At 46.4% G+C, this 22,191-nt stretch overlaps 1 protein-coding gene and 1 long non-coding RNA gene across 2 annotated transcripts in view; one reads left to right on the top strand and one right to left on the bottom strand.

The window, feature by feature from the left end:
• Positions 1-5,571: 5,571 nt before the first annotated feature.
• ntf3 (neurotrophin 3) lies at positions 5,572-21,604 on the bottom strand. The gene is made up of 2 exons (XM_029160502.3): positions 21,457-21,604; positions 5,572-7,385 (listed from the first exon to the last, which is right to left on the bottom strand). Exons 1-2 carry the CDS (start codon positions 21,472-21,474, stop codon positions 6,486-6,488), a joined length of 918 nt encoding a protein of 305 aa, XP_029016335.1. The 5' UTR covers positions 21,475-21,604; the 3' UTR covers positions 5,572-6,485.
• Positions 9,196-22,191, top strand: part of LOC114861406 (uncharacterized) — a 32,883-nt gene continuing 19,887 nt past the window's right edge. The window contains exon 1 of the long non-coding RNA XR_003786786.3: positions 9,196-9,670. This is a non-coding gene — a long non-coding RNA (uncharacterized LOC114861406). The remainder of the gene's footprint in view (positions 9,671-22,191) is intronic.

Raw genomic sequence — 22,191 nt, 5'->3', positions numbered from 1 at the left:
CGAGTAGCAAACTCTGACCTCTGACCTCTGAGCTCTGCCCCGACATCGCTCAACACATTGCTCATAACAAGAAACAGCTTCACTCTTCCTATTTCTGGTTAAAATATGAAATAACCCCCTGATGCCTTGGAGGCTACGCAGCTCATTTGCAGTGATTAATGAGCATTTGTTTGGATAGGTTCTATTCTAAAAACATCTCCAAGCATCTCCAAAATATAATGTAAACTCCATATATGGCTTGTGGTTTCAGTGGCGGCCATTATTCATGCCGCTGTAATCATTTTTTAATCATACGATCCGAGGCAGGTCCCTGCTACAGAAGGGCTCGACTGCGAGCACCCGACCGTGAAAGGCTCCGAGGCCTTTGAGGATGTTTTCGATCATAAGCGTGTGTTCTTGGAAAAAGGAAATTACTAAAGGTTTAAGTCCTAATATTAAATACCCGCTGAGCTTTCCGTAAGTCGGTACTTGATCTTCAGTGTCACACTGGCGGCTCCTTGTTTGAAAGAGCCTGCATTGCTTTCTAGGCCGGAACGTCCACATGGAAAATGAAACGCAATGATTGGAAATTTTGTGGTTACTATCTGTCGACATACAGCATTTAAGTCCACTCTAAACACTGCAATTTGATTTGACAGATGAAAGGATGTATCATGGATGTTCATTAAGGTCTTTACTAGTAGTTTAAAAACCAATTCTGATTCAATGACGTAAACAAAATGTTTTGCCCTGATCTTTGTTATTTTGCCAGAGCAGCCAAAGCACGTACAGTACATGATGAAAGTTTACCTCCAGTACATCCCGTAGACCTTTTGACGTCACACCCCTGTTTCACTTTAACGAGCTAATGGGCGGCAACCTGGACTAATTCCGCGGAAGCCCTCATCATGGACGCGCCTCGTGTCCTAATGCTTGATCTCCCAGCCGCTAAGTCGCAAGAGGCTTAACTTCCCCTCGGTAACTACCGTCCAGTCCGGCCCCGGCCCCTCGCGGACACGGCTCCGCCCATGGGACACTCCCTGTAGCGCGAATGTACGTGCGCTGTGAGCGTGTGAGGCCACAGATGGGACCGTGACATTTCTGGGGGCTTTTTTTATGGCAAATGTGTGTTTGTACAGTATGTGCCGATCTTGTCTGTGTTTTTGAGGAAGAGAAGTGTTGAGAGCGAGGACGATTGTAGTTGGCAAAGACACTGTTTGGAAAATCCCCTGACCTCAATCTCTCTCGGGGCAGGGGTGTGTACTGTATGTGCATTTTGGACTATCTGTGTGTTAGCTAGATGTCAAACTTCAATCCAGCCCCCAAAACACATGCATGTTTGACCCAAACTGCTGTGAAAATAATGCCACAAAACATTTCAGTGTGTTCTAAGTTTTTATCTGGGCCCGTAGAGCCCAAAAAGATTCAGAAATCATCCTGATTTTTAAATTATGAGCTGCAACACACACTACATGCTGCACATTGGCACAGCGGTGCATGAGAGGAATTTTAATGACGGGAGGATGAACTGTTCAAAATGATGAGGAAAATGTGCTGACATTCAACAGGTGCAGGTGTTGAGTGGGGGTTTTACAGCTGTTTTACGGGTTGACTGACTGTCCAGTTGTAGATAGACCAGATAGAGTGACCAGGCCACGACTCCACTTAAACAAGAACTAAAAAAAAACACGTTCTGTTAGAGAGCGATGGGAACAGGAGAGCTGACAGGAGAGCTGCCCGTCTCCCAGAGTTTCCCACATCCATCCTTTTTCGCGTGCGGGGTGAGACATGGGAAAGAGACTCGAGGTGCAACAACATCATAGGGATTTTCTTGATCAAATCCGGTTCTTTGTTTTTAATAAATTCTAAAACAACAAGCTGAGAAATCGTATCGGTCTTACGGAAGGAGGGCGGAAAAACTTGCAAAAACAGTATAAAATATGTAATGTAATTTGTCAAGGCAATGCGAGATGTTTGATGAATGGGAGCTCTGGCTTCTAGAGAGATTATAAAAACAAGAGTGATGGCCATTAAATAGCCCGTGGACGTTAAAGTAGCAATCATCATCTCCCCCTTGATACATTAGCCTGTATTTGTTCTGCAGTAATGCTGTCAAATTGCAGCTCTTATTCCTTGTTCTAAAATATCCCCAATGGCCCAAGCTCATGAAAGTTAGACGATACCGCAGGCCCTCAACTGTGGGTTAGGCTGCAGCATCTGCATCACGATTTCCCATCGAATTCTGTAGACATCGTCATAGTAAGTTCAGTTTGCTTAATCACTGGAGTCACACATTATTTAAAGGTTGGTAATATAGAGTAGAGTAGTTGGCTATCATACAGTGCTCGGATGTGCTGATGGGAGCGTATGTGAGATGTTTGGGAGCAAATAAGCAATGAAGTCAATTTTGGGAGAGCTAATCTATTTATGTGCCGAATGCGTTGTGTACCTTTCACACAAAATATTTAGTTAGTGGAGACTTTTTCTGAATTCTTCCTTTTGTTAGTCTTATCCCCTTCTGTGGAGTTTAAGCGTGGATCCAGTTTTTTTTCAGCCCAGCGGGACGGAATATAAACTGGGCCCACCTTGATGCGAGCCACACGTCGCCCAGAGGAATCGAGCAAAAGGTCCAAATGGCCCGTCGGAGGATTTGAACCTTTTTGAGAGTCAGCAGACAGGAAGGGGACTTTGGCCGTCTTTACTTAACAACAAGCTTCACACAGACAAACACCCTTTGCAAAAAATAGAAACCTGTCATGTTAATTTCACTCTCTCACTCGGGGGGAAGGGAGGCACAAAGGTTCTCTTGAGATATCTTTTCCCCTTTGGCGAATTCCTGTACTTTTGGTGGCCTTAGAAGCACGTTTATTTAGATTAATGTGACTGATCACAGCTTTTTGGGCCAGAGCTGCACAGCTGCAATGGAAGGATTTGTCCTCTCAACCGTTCTACCAACTTCTCATAGATATTGTACTTTTATTCCATCTTACGTGGACTGTGTGTGCTTTTGGGATCGGGATCTGTCTACTCACACACGAACACACACACACTCCACATACAATAGCCCTGTGGGTGGTCAGAGCTGTGCGTTCACTCCAGATTTTCACAACCCACAGTAGCTCAGAGCCACGGCGGCCCCGGCATCTTAAGAAATCCCCACCTGACGGTCTTTCCCGTGAAGAACAACCTCCCGTCCTCTGTCCTGATGCTCCGGGTACTCGCTGCACCGACACAGCCGCGCCCTCCGCCGCGTACACAGGCCCCGGCGTCGTCCCCAATTACACGCGGCTCCTCTTAGCCGCTGCCAGTGTCAATACTGAATGTAATGTAGCTTGAAAATCCCTTAAGACTTTGAGCATTTTTTTAACCTTTTGATTAAGCTCTTGGCAACACCTTTGTTTTTCGGTTGCCTTCCAAGGGCGTCTGCCAGCACTAACAGTGTGTGACAAGCCGAGAGGAAAACGCACTGCACAAAAGAAAAAAGGTTCCGTTTGTTTGACATTGCTAATGCTGATGTGTATGGATTCTTGACAATTCAGTCTTGTTCATGCGACCAGGGTTTTCTACTATTTCATTCATAGATGCTACAGTAACCTCTCCAACTGCACTGGTAGTGCTTGGGTTCATGTCTGCTGTTTTGAAATGGGCTTAAACCAAATTGAATCATCTAGTTACTGGAACATACTGCAGCTTATCCACCCCTTAATAAATATTTGCCGCATGCCTTAGCATAAATAGGTTTAAACTATATTGCAGGATATACCTATTTATGGCAATGCTGTGCGCTGGCCTTTCTGACAGCCATATTAGGACCTGTGTCTCAAAATGCTGGGAGTTTAAATACATGGCATTAGTGGGTCCTTAAAGCTGTTTTGCGGAATGTCTGATGTTGAATGAAGCACTTGTCCGGCCTCCTAAATCATAGTTTAATCCCCAGGAAGTCAGAGACTTTAGCACGAGAGCATGGGTGAAATATATGTTGCGCACCGATCACACACGCAATGAAAATCCCTAGTTGACAGTCTGAGACCACCAATGCTGGTTACAAGCGGTTGAAATGAATGGATGACCCGAAATATTCCCAAGCTGAGTCCAGGTTTTTTATGCAATTTCAATATATACAGTACAGTACTGCGGTCCCATTTAAAAGTGAAATTAAAACGCAGGATTTAAAACACTCTGTCATCAACAAGCCGGCGCCCGAGTTTATCAACCACACTTTTAACTGTCGGCCAAGTCTGTTTTGTGCTGCACCCAAGCCCAGCAGCTGTGCGTGCTGGGGGAAAACACTGAAGCATTGCACAGAGTCCTGCAATTGATCTCTTCCTCTTCCTTCCTTCTTGGCAGTATACCTGGCAGCTTTCCAAAAGCAAAAGAACATGTTTAATGCTGTTGATTTTGCATTCAGTCAATCCTTTGTCAGTTTTTCTTGTTTAACGTCAAACCGTAGTCAAGAATTCCTATAGGTTTGTCTGTATGCCTCACTAGCATAATGTTATTTATTACACGAAGGCCGGGGTTCACAACATAAATTCTGCTTTGCTAAACTATTAGTCAAACTAAGTGCTGAACACCTCTCAGGATGAATGTCTGAACCTTTGCAGAAAAAAACAGTTTCACTCTTTCAATTATTGCTCCCAGAATGTTTTATTATGACAAATGTGGATCAGCCACTGAATTAACGATGCCCATGTGGAGTTGTGGTCAAGATTGTTTTACAAATGTGGTGGTCATTTTATTAAAAGAAACAACTCGACACCAGAGCCTCAGCCGTCTGCTAGTTATTCAGACGTTCATCCAACTTAGAGTTGTTACGGTCTTGTACTGGCGTGCATGGAAAAGCTTTAGGCTCTAAGGTTTGCTACCAAATCTTGTGTCATGTGGAGCAAATCTGGGTCAGGATAATGAATACGGCTGCCATCTACTGCAAATGTAGTCGTTCAGTGCGGATGATGATGGTTAGTGCAGCGTCAAGGTCCCCCCTCGACGGCGGCTCGGACAAAACACGTCCCCTTCAATTAACAGTGTGATCGCTGTAGTTCCGATCCATTCATCATCTCCCCACTTGCTGTAATCTGGTCTCAGTAACGCGGCATGACTCATTCTCCTGGTGACCCGGGTCACGCGAGCAATCATCTGTTGAGCGAAAACCTTCTCCTCTGTGTCTCGCCGGCTGCGTCTCCCCCGTCGTCTCACATACCATCTGACGCACAGCATATGTTCTGTCTTAGCAAACATGCCGGGGCGCTGCGATGACCTTTGAGGAATTTGATCATAACCGATTCATATCTTTGTCAATCACGTTGCCTCTGGCCTGTTTCTGCCTCGTTGCATGCTCAAGGATTTTCCTATTAGACTTCTCTGTGTCGCTGTTTTTCCTCTGCTGTACTGTGTACTGTCTCTTTGCATCGACATCGCTCTGTACATGATGACCCCTGGCCTTGCGCTCGCATTTATGATCTTTTATTAATAACTGCCGCAAGTTGTTGCATGAAATCTGATTTGTTCCTGGGCTTTGAAAGTGTTATACTGACTTTCCTTGACTCTACTCCACTTTCAAAGCCGGTGTCTCGCAATAAAAACGTTAAAACCTTTACGAAATATAGGTTTTTATTAATAGGAAGGAAACAAACACAGCTCATGATACCAGTTACCAGAGAGTAAATCATAGTGATCAGCATCAAGGTGACCTGATTTTCGTAAATCTCTGTCCGTCACTGCCAGCGAGACGATTTTCTGTTATTTATTTTTTTAAGAACTGTTTCCCAGAGGAATGAATGAAATGATGATGGTTTTGCAGCGTACATGAGGGTGTTGTCAACCTCGACAGCAGTGTGCGTGTGTTCATACTTCTGAAATCTGCGGTGGGGGTCCCAGGACGCCTCGATACCTGCTGATATAGCCGTGTCACTAAAAGGTAATTCTAGGAATGTGGGCCTCGTATTGGTCCACGTGACTGTGCTGCAGGCTCACCCTGACAACAATTGCGGCGTGTCCTGGCTGTGCTCTGCAGCTAAACCGGTCAAGGCACATATCAAGTCATTTATTTCACCGTGAAGCACCTTTGCAGCCCAGCTTTGCATTGTCGTCTCGAAATGAGCTTCATAGCTTGCTTCATTCCTAGAATAAACATAATTTTATCTGTTGAACATGATCTTTTTCAATAAATAACACAAATATATTCATACGTCATATATAGATAGATAAACATGTATAAACTACATGCATTTCATATAATTTAAATAATTTATATGTACAGTTTCCCGTTACACACCCCCCTCCCTCCCTCCCTCCCCAAACCCTCCTAAGTGAGTTCTTCTGTAACAGCAGTGCTGCACTGATGTGAAATATCATAAAAAAGACAAAAACATTTCAGTTATACTTCTTCAGTAGAAGTATTATTTTGTAGCTGAGTACTGTACTTCACCACAGTGACCCATAATCCAGTGGTGGTGGTGGTGGGGGGCGTTGTGCACAGGAAACAGCAGGGCTCGCATTGTGTGTGTTTACGTCCTGTGACGTTTCCTGGACAACGCGCACACGCAGGACGTGTCTATGCGTATCCACCTCCAGCCAATGGAGTTGCGGACCTGCGTCAGCGCGCGGACGTACGTCTGCGTCGTCTTGCACTGCGAGTTCCAGTTCTTGTCGTCGATGCCGCGGCAGCCGCCCTTGAAGGGCCGCGGGGTCCGACAGCGCGTCTCGTAAAAGTACTGCTTGATGTCCTGCGTGGCGCTGGTTTTGATCTTGGACAGCACCGCCACCGAGTCCCCGCGCGTGTCCACCGCCTGGGTTTTGTCGATCACCCACTGGCTCTCGCTGTCGCACACCGAGTACTCCCCGCGGTAGCTCTTGTGCTCGGCGTAGCGCTTCTTCCGCGTGCGGTTCGCCGCGGCCGCGGCCGCGCCGTCCGGCCCGCTGCTCACGAAGTCGTCGGCGAGGTACAGCGGCGGCGGCTGCAGCGGCGGCCGGTCGCTGAGAAGCACCCGCGGCGAGTTGTAGCGCTTGTGCTGCCGGAGCAGGTCGGAGCTTAGCAGCATCACCTGCGGTTCCCTCGCGCTCTCCATCGCGCTCACGCCGCCGCCGCCGCCGCTGCGTCCCTCCACGCCCCACTGCTCCGCGTCGCCCTGCTCTTCCAAGGAAAAGTTTGCGCTCAGGAGTGGCGGCAGCGCGTCTCTGCTTTTCCCCTGCTGGTTCTGGTTCTGGTTCTGGTTCCCCCTTGGTTTCCCCCGGGTCAGGTCAGCCTGAAGCAGCTGGATGATGAGGGAGTTTAGGGGGTCCGGACTTGGCTGCTGCTGCTGTTGCCCCTGGCGACTGCTGTCCATGTTGGTTGCCTGGATACCATAGAGGTACACTAGGACCATCACATACAGCAGGATGGACATCACTAGATTCACCTGCAAGATCTGCAGACACAAAAAGAGACAGTCTGATACTCTGGCAACTTGTTTTCCTTCTGAATTGTCAATAACCACAAAAGGTGTGTGTGTGTGTGTGTGTGTGTGTGTGTGTGTGTGTGTGTGTGTGTGTGTGTGTGCGCGCGCGCGTGTGCGTGTGTGTGTACAAGAGCCTCGGAATGAACACAGCTGTCAGCTAACATGCTGCTGCATGTACAAAATGCTTTGTGGCCATAAATCACTCCTGTTTATGTATTACATGCACAAACATAGAACAAGTTTGCTGGAATAAAAACTAACAAAAAGACATCAACACTTTCCCCTCAAGCCGTGTTAGTCAGTCCCTTCATAACTATGTCCATTACTTTTCAGCCACAAGTTATAAGTGAGTAATGTATGTACAGTTGTTTACTTTTGGTTTGGGATGTGAGCGCTGCCAGTCCAAATCCCGGCAGCAACACCCTCTGATGCAGAACTGTCGTAAAAACGTCACTTTGAAAATAATTATGAAGTTGGTGAAAGCTGAAATTATTATATTTCTATTATGTAGGAGATGCTTCACAGGGTTGAGCCTCCGGCACTGCTGGTGCCCAGATCACGCCGTGGGTGCACTTCTGTTTGGTGCACAGCAACTTTAGGTTCCAGCGTTTGGCCCTCGCTTTGTTGTACAGTACAGTGTGAGGGTCCGTAGTACATGAGACCCCTCGTTACCAGCTTTGATGTCTTTATGCTCGCTCATGCACACGCAGTGTTAATTGCACGGGTCAGGATGTGCTGGTGGCGTCGGGTTCAGGGAAGACAAACTGCTTAACTGACCCTCATTCATAAACTTAAACTAAAATGCAAAGTCAGCAAGAGCCAAGAGTTTGATGGGGCTTTTCATTCACCAATTCTTTTCAGATTTTAGAATCAGCCATGATCTGCTGCTATCTTTATATATCCTTATTATAAACACGAGCAACCAATCAACATTAATCTGGCAAGAAAGTGAGTAAGTGCTTCAGTGTTTTTGAGCCAACGCTGTATTACAACAGGTACAACCCCAGACACCAACATGCCTTTGCTTTTTGTCACCCACGGTAATTATAGCGTCATCGCAGGCAAGCAGGTGGTGCCGCTTCCAGAAGGACGGGGAGTTGTGGTGGCATCGCAGTAAAACGCGTGTTTTGCAGAGTGGCGGGAGCTGCGGGCGTCCTTCAGAGCGAGCGGGAGAGGAGGTGCGGAGGCTAACGGAGTGACAGACGGCCGCGTGCCGAAGGTGATTCGCTCCCATCAGCGCCGTTCTGGCTGAATGAGACCGTTGGATAGAGAGAGGGAGCGGGAGATCTGTTCAATGTCACCTTGCGATCGGTGGCTCAGAGCAGACATGGAGGACACGTTAACTGTTTTTGCCTAAATCACAACGGCTCACGTTTTCTCTCTGGTCCCTAGAAATGTGTAGAAATGTTTCAAACTGAGCAAATCAAACATGCACATTAGCATAAAACTAAGCAAAAACCTCACACACATCAGACAAGGTTTTTAACTACTAGAGCTTTACTGGTTTAGAATTCATGAACAGTGTATAGTGGCTGAGTCAGGGTCTTTCCTGTCATATGCTGAGTTTTGTCACACTGTAGCCTTCAGCTCACTCATTAGTAATTTGTCAGGCTTGTAAGCGACACTGATGTCTTGGATCAGTGTAGGTCCCCTTTACCTAGTTCTTGTTTCTCTTCATGCTGAGACAAGCCTCGCCCAGGAAGACATATATCTCTGTCAGTGGTGCTATGCAGTGCACTGTATCACAGGCGGCTTAAACAGCGCATTAGGACAACTTAAAGTAAACACAAGCACTCGACATTGATTCATTGGATAGAATAGATTTTCTTGTAAATCATCCACGTGCTCTGTGAATTTGCACCTAGTCAGACAGACTCATTTCCTCTTTCCTAAAACAGCTTAACATCATTTATTACTGTATGTTGCTACTGGGGGTGAACTGGGCACGCCCTGCGTGTAATAACTTCCTAGTCGGTGATGACTGCGGTAGGAAACGTCCGTGGGAAACAAGGACAGGAGGATGAGGAAACGCGCCGTCCGGCCTCTCCTCCGCCAGGAACCTATTTTAGGACGAGGTGTTAAGTGGGTGATGGTCGCACTAAGGTTGTGGTCACTGAAAGTCACGTGTGCTGTGGGAGAGAGGACAACGCTGACAGATGTTAATGCTCCCTCAGAATGAAAGGCGATAGAATCCATCGGAGCAATGCAACAGACTGCTGGGATGTTAGGAGTCCACCTGTTTCAAAGTCATCACGGTGAGTGGCACACATTTCTATTAAGCAGTTGCATCCGAGCAGGTGCGTTGAGAATATATATTTATAAATGTACACCGAGCGTAACGTAACGCTATAATGTCAGTTATACTTTGCATATTAGTGTAGCCAGATGCACAATTAACACGCGTTTGGACACGTCGGGGAGCTCTGCTTTCGGTCTTGTGTGTTTAAGCGTCCTCCAGCGTCGCTCTCCGCGCGTTCATTAAGCTGTCAGGTAAAAGTGAGAGATGAGGGCACGACCCAGTTGACAGGCGCCTTTCTCCGCCTCAGATTTCTGGGAAGCAACAGCGCCTGGAGGTGGAGATTTGTGTATTGTTTATGTCGCGATCTCGTGACCGCTCTAGAGATTTCTGTCAGATTTAAAGATCAGAATTTCACCAGTCTCTTAGCTGCTGTGCTGATCGCTATACCTTTACTTGGACTGGCTCTTGGTAAATGCATTGAGTGCACTCTATAAATGACTAAAGCAGCAGGTCAGGGCACGAAGAACATCTGGAGCCTGGGGGAACTGTCAGAGGATTCCTCACATCCATCTGCATGTTTTCAGGTACCCTGCTTGTGTTTACTGCAGCGCGTTTTCTAACTTGCTGACCTCCAGCCAGTTCTTCTTACGTAGCAATTTCTTTAAACCAACTTTTCTTCCTCAAACAACAGCCTGACATTTCCCAGATTTCGCCGTGTGCCTCTGACCGCTGTGCTTCACACTTAAACGGATAATCGCTCAAGGAAAATATATTTTCCATGTGACAATCAGATGGTACTGTGGCCTAAATAGTCCCAGAACTGGGTGAAACTGGAATGCTGGGTTTTGAGGGGCTTGGCCTCGGTGCCACGCCGCAATGTGACTCCCCGGAATTGAACATGAGCATTAGCAAAATATTTACTGTGATTTTCTCAACCGAACTGCTACATGATAAGTCAAAGGATGTTTTTGCAGCCAAAAACCTGACTGAATGATAAATGAAAAGCAAGACTAACAATAGGAGGTGTTGATTCATTACCAAAAAACATAATGAATTCCAGTAATCCAGCAATTAGTCTGTGTTACACACATGTTCCCTACAGAGAGCTGATATGCTTCCCTTCAAAAAACATCCCCACAGGCACTTTGTGCAAGTAGCTTATTACAGCCTGTAGTGATGTTGCCTCGTCAAGTCGACATCTGAGGAAAGAAGAAAATGCATTCCTGCACCTGGGCATCGCGATCGTGAATGGGGGCTTAAACTGGCCACTGAGAATTCACACACACACACACACACACACAGACAGACACACACACAGACACACAGACACACACACACACACACACACACACACACACACACAGACACACACACACACACACGCACACACACACACAGTGGACAGGTCACGACTTGATGAGGCACTCAGTTCCAAAATTCTAAAAGGACTCCCGTTACTTTTTAGATGGCAGCATCTTTTCTCCAAACTACTTCATTACATTATACATATATACAGTATAGATACAGTAGGTTACATAGTTGATTTGGTTTACTGTACGTTATGTGACGTTTATGTACTTGTGAAGATGTTGTATCTGATCCAAGTTCACATCAGTCCAGCATCAACTTGTTCAGATGCCACACACTCATAGGTGTCACTCACATAAAACGCTTCTCAGGGGGAAAAGCAACGTCGTGTTGTTACTGGTCGTTAGTCTCGCTCGATCGAGCCTGTTAATCAATGCTGTCACTCATCTATAGACCCAGGAAAAGACACGGGTTTGGTGCTCAATTGGTCTCTGGTCTGGTTTGTTGGTACAGTAGCTCTGCACATTCAGGACTTATTAGTTAAGGTGTTTCTTCAGAGGTTTCATTACATTAGGAAACGTCATCATTCAGTCAGTTTAATCTCATCAGCCAGGGAATAATACACAGTATAATGTGTCTACATGCTGAAATGCAAGGCCTGCTTCATATAAAACAAATAAATCATAAACATGTCAGCTCAAATCTAATTAGCCAAGAGGACATCTGTAGAGACTCCAAATGAATAGGGAGGCTTGTTCGCGGAGTGTCCAGCGTTAGTTCCCACTAACATTGTGCTCTCATCACCATCGGCCCCCGACTCTCCTTTACTATAAAGCAGAGCTGGGTAAACTGCCAGAATCCTCTTGTCACCTGCTCTACACACTCGCTGAAGCTGTTAATCTGCTACAATCCTGTGTTGAAGCTTAGAGCGACTGCACGCAGAAACACATGGGAGCGTGGGGGGGGGGGGGGGGGGGGGGGCAGGTATGTAGAGTACACTAAGATGGAAGAAGAACAAGAACTGTCTTGGGGACACATTTGATGACATTTAATGTATCCTTCACATGCTGTACAGTCTGTGTGAGCCTCGGGTCAATGGTTTATGTTCCAGAGTGAGATTTTACAGCGTGGCGAGGAAATCACAAGTTGCATGTTGATATCTACTATCTGCTAAGTTTGTTCCGTTTAGAGGCCGTTTAGACCCGACCCACCTCGAGGAATACACTGTAAACCTCAACATGCGGGGAAGAGCCAGCTGACATCAACACACCACACGTGACGTTCACTGACAACGGAGGTGATGTTGGGAGAAATGTGGGGGGTTGAAAGAGTCTAAGAGTCAAACAGAAGTGGGAGAAGATTAAGCTATTTTTAGACGCTGAAAACGACAGTGACCAGCAAATCGCTGTCTAACCTCTGAACTGGTTGGAAGTGGGACACCTGCCTGATAATCTACTGGCAGCATCGCGTAATAAGGACAGCAGTCGGATGCTAAACGAGGGAGCGAAGGGAAGAGAAGCCTCGGTGTGAATTTAACGAAAGTTTAGACAGTTGTGGGTCATCCTGATTCCAAACATCTTGTATTTTGTGACATACTTACATACTTACAGTACTTATAGCTGTAGACGCGCAGACAAGCAGGCACCAGACATTTACTTGCACCTTAAAAATAAATCCTGGACCCGAAGCAGTGTTGTGGGAAATCTCCTCCTAATCTTGCATTTGCTGCTTTATATGGAAAAACAAATGGGCCGTTTGCCTATTTTTGCTCTGGACGAGAACAGATAAGTTCGCCCTGACCCTGAGTCTGAGGGCAGGAGATTAGACGACCGTTTGGGCCGCCAGGCTAAAATTGTAAGTACACCAGCTCTAAACTAATTAGAGCTTCAGCCTAGCATGTGGGAGACATGCATTAACGCTCAGCCTCCTCAACTTTTTGAAGTAACGCTAACTTGATGTCACCGCACATGATTCTAAATTAATTATGATGAGACGTCATCACAAAAAAAAAAAAAAAAAAAAAACACAATACTTTAATTCTCTGGAGTCTCGAGCGGTTTCGAGTTTGGTCCTGGTGGCTTCAATAGTTCTGGTGTTCCACTGACTCCGTTACACAACAGGCACTTTCAGCAAAGCAATCAGATTAGCAAAACAGGTTCCCACTGCTGTAATTGAAGCACAGCTATAAACGTCCACAGCCAGCGCCTGTGGTAACTACTAGGAAACTCCTTTCTTGTCTTAAAAAATGAGGACTACTGTGGTCCTGTTATGAACAAGATGCAATTCTTATTAGTGTAATTATTAGTGTAATAACTTGAATTTGGCCTATGAACAGTGAGAATAAGAATGTTCTGTAGACATATTTTAGCATATTAACTTGCATTATGGAATAAATTGAACTGCACCCAACACAGTAGCCAGTGAGAGAGGAGACAAAAGACAGCAACACACTCTGGTGAACAGCCCAACCATCGTCCACTCCGTAGCGCGGGGTCCTCACTCCACTGAGGGGTGCAGAAGAATGCCATGCTCTGTAGCAACTAAAATAAACCAGTGCCGGACACATTTGTTAGAAATTCTCCTTTCTGCCAGTTCAGGAAGCCACAAATGTATCTGTCTAACACCTCGGCATAAATGACCTCCCCAGCCCGTGTGTTGAATGATGGAGCTAAGTGGAGCGGGGGTGCCAGACACGTGTGAAACCTAATACGGGTCCAATGGACTCCAGATGTTACATGGGAAAGTAAGCAGTAATATGTCTGATTTGGATTTGTCAGGATTTCTTCTGGAGAGTAGAATTTCTCATGAAAGTCGTCTGAATTTGAATTTATTCTAGCTGTTATTCAGATGTAAGGTTCCACCATCACATTTACTGTAAGAACCCAGGTGCTTCTAGCTGCGAGGCATCACCAAACACTTTGCCACCCAAGCAGGTGAATTATTTCTCTATGTTGTCAAGCTGTCCACAGATACGATCTGACTTAGTTGTGCAACGTTCACTTCCTTTCGGACGAAGTAACAAAATGTGACTGAACGTCCATTTGAGTGAGTCCGAAACCCCCGCTGAGTGATTTGGGGCTGTTAAGACAGGTGGCTTATCCTCATTCGTCTTCCCTCCGCCTCCCACCTCGTTCTCTTCTTTGCCCCCGGGGCATTAAGGTAAGTGTAGGGAAGGGCTAAATTCCTATCATAACAGTGAATTGCTCTGTTCCCCCGCCGTGAGCCAAGTGAGTCATCCGCATTCATTGTGAGGATCCCTTGAGAAAACGGGTTTGCGTCCAGGCGTGCTTGCAAAATCAGGTGGCTTTTGGGGGGGGGGGGGGGGGGGGGGGGGGGGGGTGGTATGTGGCTCTCTGTGTTTATGTCAGGGAAAGTGATGCGAGTGATAAAATCGCGCAGACTTTGTTATAGATGTTAGCGAAGAGCCTCGTGTCTGACATGAGATGATTTCTGTCGGTTTTGGTGTATATTTATGCATATTGTGATCTATATTTGGTCGTTGATGTTACAGCACATTGTGATGTTGCTCGCGCTGTTGTGGGCTAATGGAGTGTCAGTACAGTTGAGTTGGAAAGCCACAGAGAGGTTTTGGGCAGGACAGTGTACCACACTGAAGATTAATGTGCGTTCCTTAGCCGAGCACAATAATCATCTGAGGGTCGATTAGTCCATTTGAAGGTTACATACTGTATTAACAATGAAGCTTGAAAAAATGCTGGTTGACCTTCTTGCAAGACATGTTTTCATCCATGCTCATCCAGCTCTCGCCCCAACCCAGGTTCCACATATACTCCAATATATATACAGTATTCATTCATTTATTCATCATCCACTATCCCGCAGAGGGCTCGCAGGCAGCGTAGCATTGCTAACGCTAACGCTCACTTTATGCTATTGTGCTACTATACTGTACAACACTCAGAGAAATAAGTCAATATAAGCAAACAAAGCCAGGTTGCGACTATAACAAAATGGCACCGGACTATATTTGGATTATAAAGTCAAATCAGGTTGGAGGTTTCGTGAGGAGGGAAATTGATTCAGCGTGTTCGCAGGACCTCTGCTCAGCACTGAACGTAATTACAAAACCACAGGACGCCTTCATGCCGTTCAGAGGAGAGTTTGGAATTAGTTTCTATGAAGCCCACTCCATCAACAGAGCGATCCCGCAAAGTGGATATGACTAAGTTGTAACCATGAATCAGATTTAAATTTGACAGATGTATTTTAATAAGTAAATAATTACAGTGCTTGACTGATCTGGTCTTGCACTTAAAACATGTTGTTGGAACATTGTGTGTGTTAGATTTAGGGCCACTCAATGCTCTGTGGTGTGTTTTCTTTCTTTAGATTATTGGATTAATAAGTACGACTGTGTTGACACCCACCTATTCGGACCTGGTGAAAGAAGAAAGCTCTTCTCCACCTCCTCCTCACACCACGGAGCCGACACAACGGGGCTGCTGCCGTGTTGGATGTCTGCTTTTACAAGAGTGAGGGACAAGAATCCTTTCCTCGCTTTGATGCGGTTTCAATTATCCCCTTCATCTGACAAAGTCTGGATTCCGATTACACCCGCATAAAACACGTTCACGTCCAGAGCGGCGGACCGTGCTCAAGTCCAGTTTGTTACTGTACGCTTATATACTGTAGATCTGCCATGGTTCTGCTGCACGGGCCTAACACGGAGGACTGAAACAAGCCTAGGCTCACCACAGAGAGGAGAGTGTGACCTGCAGTGTGTCACAGCAGGGCTGTAAATCGAACGAACCCGAGTCGGTTGTTGAGATCAGGGCAGCTAATCCGGTGTCAAGCCCAATAGAGTCACACACAGGAACAGAGTGGAGGCGGCTGCTGGCTTTGACTTCTCTTCACTGTGTCTTCTGCGTATGCTTAATGCACATCAGACATGGGACAGTGTAATAACATACAATGTAGTTGATACTAATTTAGGGATTCAAAGGATTACATGGCTTTTTAGCACAATATACCACATGCGGAGCACATGATAACTACTCTGTCCAATGTGAACAACAACAACAACAACAGCAACGACGGCAATTACTGAGTTTCTGGAACAAAAGTCATGATGAATTGAATCGTGATAGGATCTGCTGCCGTTTCATTCTTCCAGGCACTGTCATCTGACTGAGATTTCCTGCCAGTGTAAACTCACAGTGACCCATAAATGGTCGCATAACTGTAAATCTTTTAGTGTTTCCTTTCCCGCTTGCCTGAGACGGTGCTACAGTACAGACTCGAGGTCACGTTTATATGTATATAGATTTAAAAATGTGAAGAAAGCGGGTTTACGAGCCGGGACAATGATCGCTGACGTCTGCAAACCTTTTCGTTTGCTGAATAGAAGTATTTCTGACAAAACTCATCACAGCTGCTTTGCTTGTTGTTCATATAGTATATATGACGCATAATTTCTCCAGCAATAGTTAACAAAGCTGCTGAAACAATGAAATAAAGGAATCTAATTAGCTAATTTGACATGATCTATTTCCTGGAAAGTGTGAGCTTCACATCTGACCTGTCGCATTCACTGTGATGCTGTAACGGTCAACTAACGGTCATGCGCCGTACAGACTGCTGCTGCTAGTTGACTTTAGCCCACCAGCCTCAGCCGTACGCAGGCACATGCAGGCCGGGGTCTCTGAGCATCGAATCGCCCGCCCCCGTTTCCAACAAAGTAGTAGCGAGTGAGAAAAAAAAAAGGCTGATACAATTGATACATTTATGGACATTTAGTAAAGATACAACTTTTACAGAGTTTACACATACTCTAAACTGCACCAAGAGTATGGGCATGTCCAGCATTACAGGCTTGCCTCACTGGAGTGTCTGGTTTTCACTCCCAACCTCCACTGGTTGAATTACAGTACATCACGCATTCTAGACTGTGATTATTGCATTCCAGGCAAATAAAGCAGAGAGTAGACTGGTTCGTGCTAATGCTTGTTCTCGGTGCAAGTGCCTACATACAGTAATGAATTGGAAGTGATGCAATGGTGGAAGCGGCGCCCGCCAATTGGATGGATTTCCACGCGTAAAACAAAACGCCTTTGTCTTTAATTTACTGCCTGTGACTGAAAAATGCTGTCGTTTACTGGATCCAGAACTTTGAATGAGGGATGTTATTTGTGTGACGGCACTCAATCTGCCTGGAACAGCTCCGTGGACTGTTTAGGCTTGCTGCGTTTCATGCTGCGAAACAGTAGTAGAGCACCCCCCCCCCCCCCACACACACACACACACACACGCACAATCGAATCCCTACCCCAGGTTTTGTGTTTTGCAATGATTATCAGATAACAAAGAGAAAGCAACCGCACACTGTCCTTCCACACGTTGAGGCAAGAGCTGAAAAGGTGTCTTCTAATATATCATTTAGTTCAGTTAACATCTAAAGAAATAATAACCATTCCAGACAGGATTATAATCGCTGGTCAGGGCAGGGAACGCCATGAGGACATTCTTACAGATAAAAGCTCAGGGCTACAATTTTGGCTTAAGGGTAAAGATTAAAGTTGGGGTGAATTTCACGTTTGGGTTAGAGTTCAACCAAAACTTGTGAACTCTGGGTCTGGTGTTGTGTATGTGTGTGTGTGTGTGTGATGTGTGTGCGTTGATGGTTAAGACATTATGCAGCAGGTTTCCCCCTCCGGCCCCCTGAACATCTGCCAGCTCCAATATCAAAGGTGGCCACTAACCTGAACCATCACACTGTCACCTATGGGCATCTGAGTCTATAAGGAGAAAGGGAAGATGGCTGCTCCCTCCCCAAGCGTTTGAGCTGCGATTGTTCAACAGGTAGTAACACCTGACGAACCCGGAGCTCCAGCTTTACTTTGTGGGGTTCCACCTGTGTAAGCCGTCCTATTCCTATGACGAGATAAACTACAAAAGTCACAACAGCCAGTTATTCAGCAGATTTAGTGAAACGAATACTCTGAACCCTGATACAGCACTCAAGATGTCAAATCTTAAATAAATGTGACTTAAAATCTAGGAAACAATAATTGTCTTAATGTTATAAGACCTTAGATGCTAATCTGATGCAATTATCAAATATAATCCTGTTACAAGTTGGCTCAGGGTGAGTCTAAATCAGGATGGAAATGGATTAACTATGAGTGCTGAATATTATACTGGCTACAGGATGAACAGAGGGTTGGTCAGACATGTCACATGACTAACGCGCTGAGGAGGCGGGGCTTCACCTTAAAGAAAGTAAAACTGTAAAACAGACTTGAGGCGAAGGTTTCACTCCACTTTTTTACACGGAGCTAAGAGTAAAGGTTAAAGGTTAAAGGCATGAATCTTCCTCCATGAATATCCTGACAGTTATATTGGGGTGCGTCTGCTATGGGATGTTTCTGCTTGGACTGAGTCCCGTCCAGCTCCCCGCGGTGTGTTTTGCTCTAACCGACTATAAGAATGTGCAGCGTGTAAACACTCTGCCAAATGTGTAAACCGACTCAGAGCGGGGCGGAGCCGGGACCCTGCGACGTGTATAGGATGAGGAGGGACCGCTTTGTCCACACGGAGGAGGAGTGATGGAAAACCTCTAGGCACAGGCTCCTTCTTCCTTCTCTCATCCCTGTGGAACGACGCGTTCAAACCACCCTCATCGCTTTCCAGTTCAAACCCTGCAGCTTTAAAGGACTCAAGGACTCCGCTCCCCATAAACAGTGGAAGGGGCTGTCGGGGCACTTGTGTGAAACCACCTGGCTGTCTGGATCCCAGCTGCAAGGACCGAAAACCACTTCAGGTGCTTGACCCCAGTAGTCTGGCAGACAAAGTGAATTACAAGGGTGCTGGAGTTGTACTTGACATTAATTGCAAAATCGTTCAACACGTGAACAGCAACAATGGGATTTAGTGTTTTTTTTTGGGGGGGGGTCCAAGACGTTTGAAATGTCTCCACCATGGTTGACGATGTCCGTCCCTTTCCCCTGCAGACACGGCTCGGTATGCGCAGACTCTAATGCGTCCTGGCTTCTGTGATGTCCGTTTGAATCATCACTTTATGCAAGCATATTACTGTCTTAGTTGGTGGTGATTTGATCCAGCTCTGTTTGATTTAGGAACTTCCGTCACATGAGCGAAATATAAACTTAAAATAGTTGCAAGGTTGGTCTAAATATAGGACAATTGCCCTTTTCAACGAGAAGCATGTTGCAGCTGACTGGCTGTTTTCATTCCTGTTGATGATGAGTGGTGTGATATATATATATATTATATATATATATATATATATATATATATATATATATATATATATATATATATATATATATATATATGGAAATATGTATGGAATATATGGAAAAGATAATTATTGTATCACATGCTGAGCGAGCACTTTTCCAGAAGAGGGAGGCTCAAGGACGCGAGTCCCTGTGGAGGGGTCACCAACTGTTAATGAAACATCTGTAATCCGCCAGGGCCCGTGTTCTCCTCCCAGTCTGGCCGATGTTCGGGGCCAAATGAAAATTCAGCAGCGGCCGAGATTAGTCAGTGGCGAGGTCACGGCGCGTCATTTTAACAATTAGCCAGGGGAGGCGGGTGAACGCTCTCCCATGAGCCTCGTCTGACAGGTGCACATGGACGCCTGCGAGCTTCAAAACAGCCGCCCTCAGTTTTTAGATTTATTTTCACATTGTATATGCAACACCACAAAATGCAGCAGTGTGACTGAAAATGAATCTGGTGCCTTGGGTGATGTTTCCGCTACTTGCGAAGTAATTACAAGTTGCTCAGCAGCTAATTCCTGACACAAGCTTTAGTCCAACCTGTTTCCTGGACCTTCACTTAGAAGAAGGCTTTTTGTTTTTGTTGTCAGCTGTTTCTGGACAAGATGGGGGGAACAAACTGTGCCAGGGTAGGAGTAAACAGAACGGTCCATTTTATCCTCGTGTACTTCTTCACACACGCCCCTGATCTGTTTGGACCCCTCAGTCTTTTTTTTGCTGTAAAACCCAACGTGGACCTGACTCACAGCAGCTGCACTGCACCCTGGGTTGTGACACGCACAGCTGGAGTAAAAACCTCTGTCAGGTTGCCAGAGAGGCCATGCTTGTCCCAAGTGCCCGAGAAGAAAACTAGTTGCGTCCTAATTTCTTTGTGGGATTCTGCATGTAAGATGCGTCAAATCCGCAGCTGCAGCAGCTGCCTTGCGTTGCCTGTGTACGCGGAGACGCCGTGAATAAGTGGACTTCCCACGGAAGCAGGAACGCATCCACTAAAGATTCAGCGCGCCCACGGATGTGCGCCATTACGCAAAGCTGCACAAGGCACATGCCGCGTTAAATGCTCTGCTGGTAACAGTTGCGTTCATTCTAGCACACTGCGCGCGCGCACACACACACACACACACACACGCAGCGTGAATACTTTGGGGTTACTGGAGTATTTGGCAGTAATCCCACCATCAGCTTCCCACATTCATCTGGTGTGTTGGGAGTAAAAACCGAGCGCGCGTGGTTCGGGACAGAATTAACATATATGTTCACGCACAAACACGCTCATTATTCTGCACTCTGCTCAGCAAAATGAGAGTTTACAAAGTGAGTCACACATATTGCAAAAACGAGACTAATAATTATAAGTGCCTTTATTCGCAATGACAACTTTGAGAGCGTTTATGGGCTGCACGAGATGTGGGAGAGGACGCGCACGGAGGTTCTTTCGCTTCTCCAAGTTGTCGCGCGCACTGCCTATAGTCTGCATGCGTATACAAACACACACGCGTGCGCACGGACGGCGATGCAGCGCACAGTCCGCCCTTGTGTCAGGAGTCAACCGTGACATATCCGCTTTCACTCCCCCCCTCAGCGCGCCGAGGCACAATTAGCGCGTAAGTAATCCAAAGACACGAGCTGGGCCACATCCGAACCGTGCGCACGTCGAGCACGGCCCCGCTCCCTGCAACACGCCTCTGCAGCGAGCAGGGCTCCCCGGCGCGCGTCAAAAGAACTCAGTCTCAATGGTTGCGTGCATAAACGAGTTCTGGGAAGACCCAGCCCTTTTGTCTACCTGTGCGCACTCACAAAGACGCGGAGAAGCGACTTGATCCCTACCGGTTTTCCTTTAGGCAGCGCGCGGCACGGCGCGGCGCGGCGCGGTGCGGCGCGTACCGCATTGTTCTACCTGCCACAGCTCAAGCTTAGAGGAAGAAAGACTGTAAGTCGCTCAACATATGACGTGATTAGTGTTGTACGAAAAATAAATATTCAGTCTTGGGGCACGTGGAGTAAGTTTAGAGCCACCTGCGCTGGCGTGTGGAGTTTTTTTTTTTTCAAAACTTTCTAAAAGCTCGTGCGTGTTGTTCGACGGGCGGCTCCAAACGCGTTTAGTTGATAACTTTGTTAAGTTTTGATCACCTCTGTTGCACACGAACACTTTATGGCAACCCAAATAGTTGGTCCAGTGACCAAAATACTCCGTCGAGCAGCGTGTACAAACAAATAAAGCCGCCCCTACCGTAATAAAGGTAACCATAGCATCGGCGGGTTGGTATCCAACAGAGTCGACATGAAGGTGATTAATTTATGGACAGAATCCTTTGGCGAAAACTTCCCACGTTCCGAGGACAGCCGCCTGTCTGCGCGCTACACTGCTTCTGTGTGGAGAGGATCAGGGTGTGCGTAATGGTCTCTCTCGCTCTCTCTCTCCCTCTCTCTCTCTCCCTCGCTCTCTCTCGCTCTCTCTCTCTCTCTCTCTCTCTCCGGACAGCATAATCTACGCCGCTCGTTCTGGCACAGGACAGATGGCTGTTGGCGCATGCTTCTGCAAAGATCTGCATGCACGCTGCCACTGTCCGTCAAGCATGACACGATTTGGGCCGCGGAATTAGTAGCTTGCGTGTGTGCGTATACGCGTGGCACCCGTAACTAACGACAAGTTTTCTTCACGTAAATACATGTGTGCAAAGTAAAGTTTAGCCTCATTGGATCCACTGTGCAATTTAAATGTGATCTACATCAGCGTATGACTAAGCATTAGTCACACATCAGCATCATCCCTGTGCAGGAGATGATCAATTTTTAATATGTACTATGGCGATGCACATTTCCTGCTTCCCTCTCGGGCTTCCCACATGACGTGGTCACTGTGTAATTATTACCCTGGACCCATTGGAAAGCATCAAATATGTAAGTGCCAGGGACGAAAAGCAGAGGAGAAAAGAAAATGAGTCAGCTGAGACAAAAAGGGAGA

This window comes from Betta splendens, chromosome 9 (assembly GCF_900634795.4).
Source record: "Betta splendens chromosome 9, fBetSpl5.4, whole genome shotgun sequence".
NCBI classification, from domain to species: Eukaryota; Metazoa; Chordata; class Actinopteri; order Anabantiformes; family Osphronemidae; genus Betta; species Betta splendens.
Note: the sequence above shows the minus strand (reverse complement) of the source record. Positions and strands in the feature narration are given on the sequence as shown.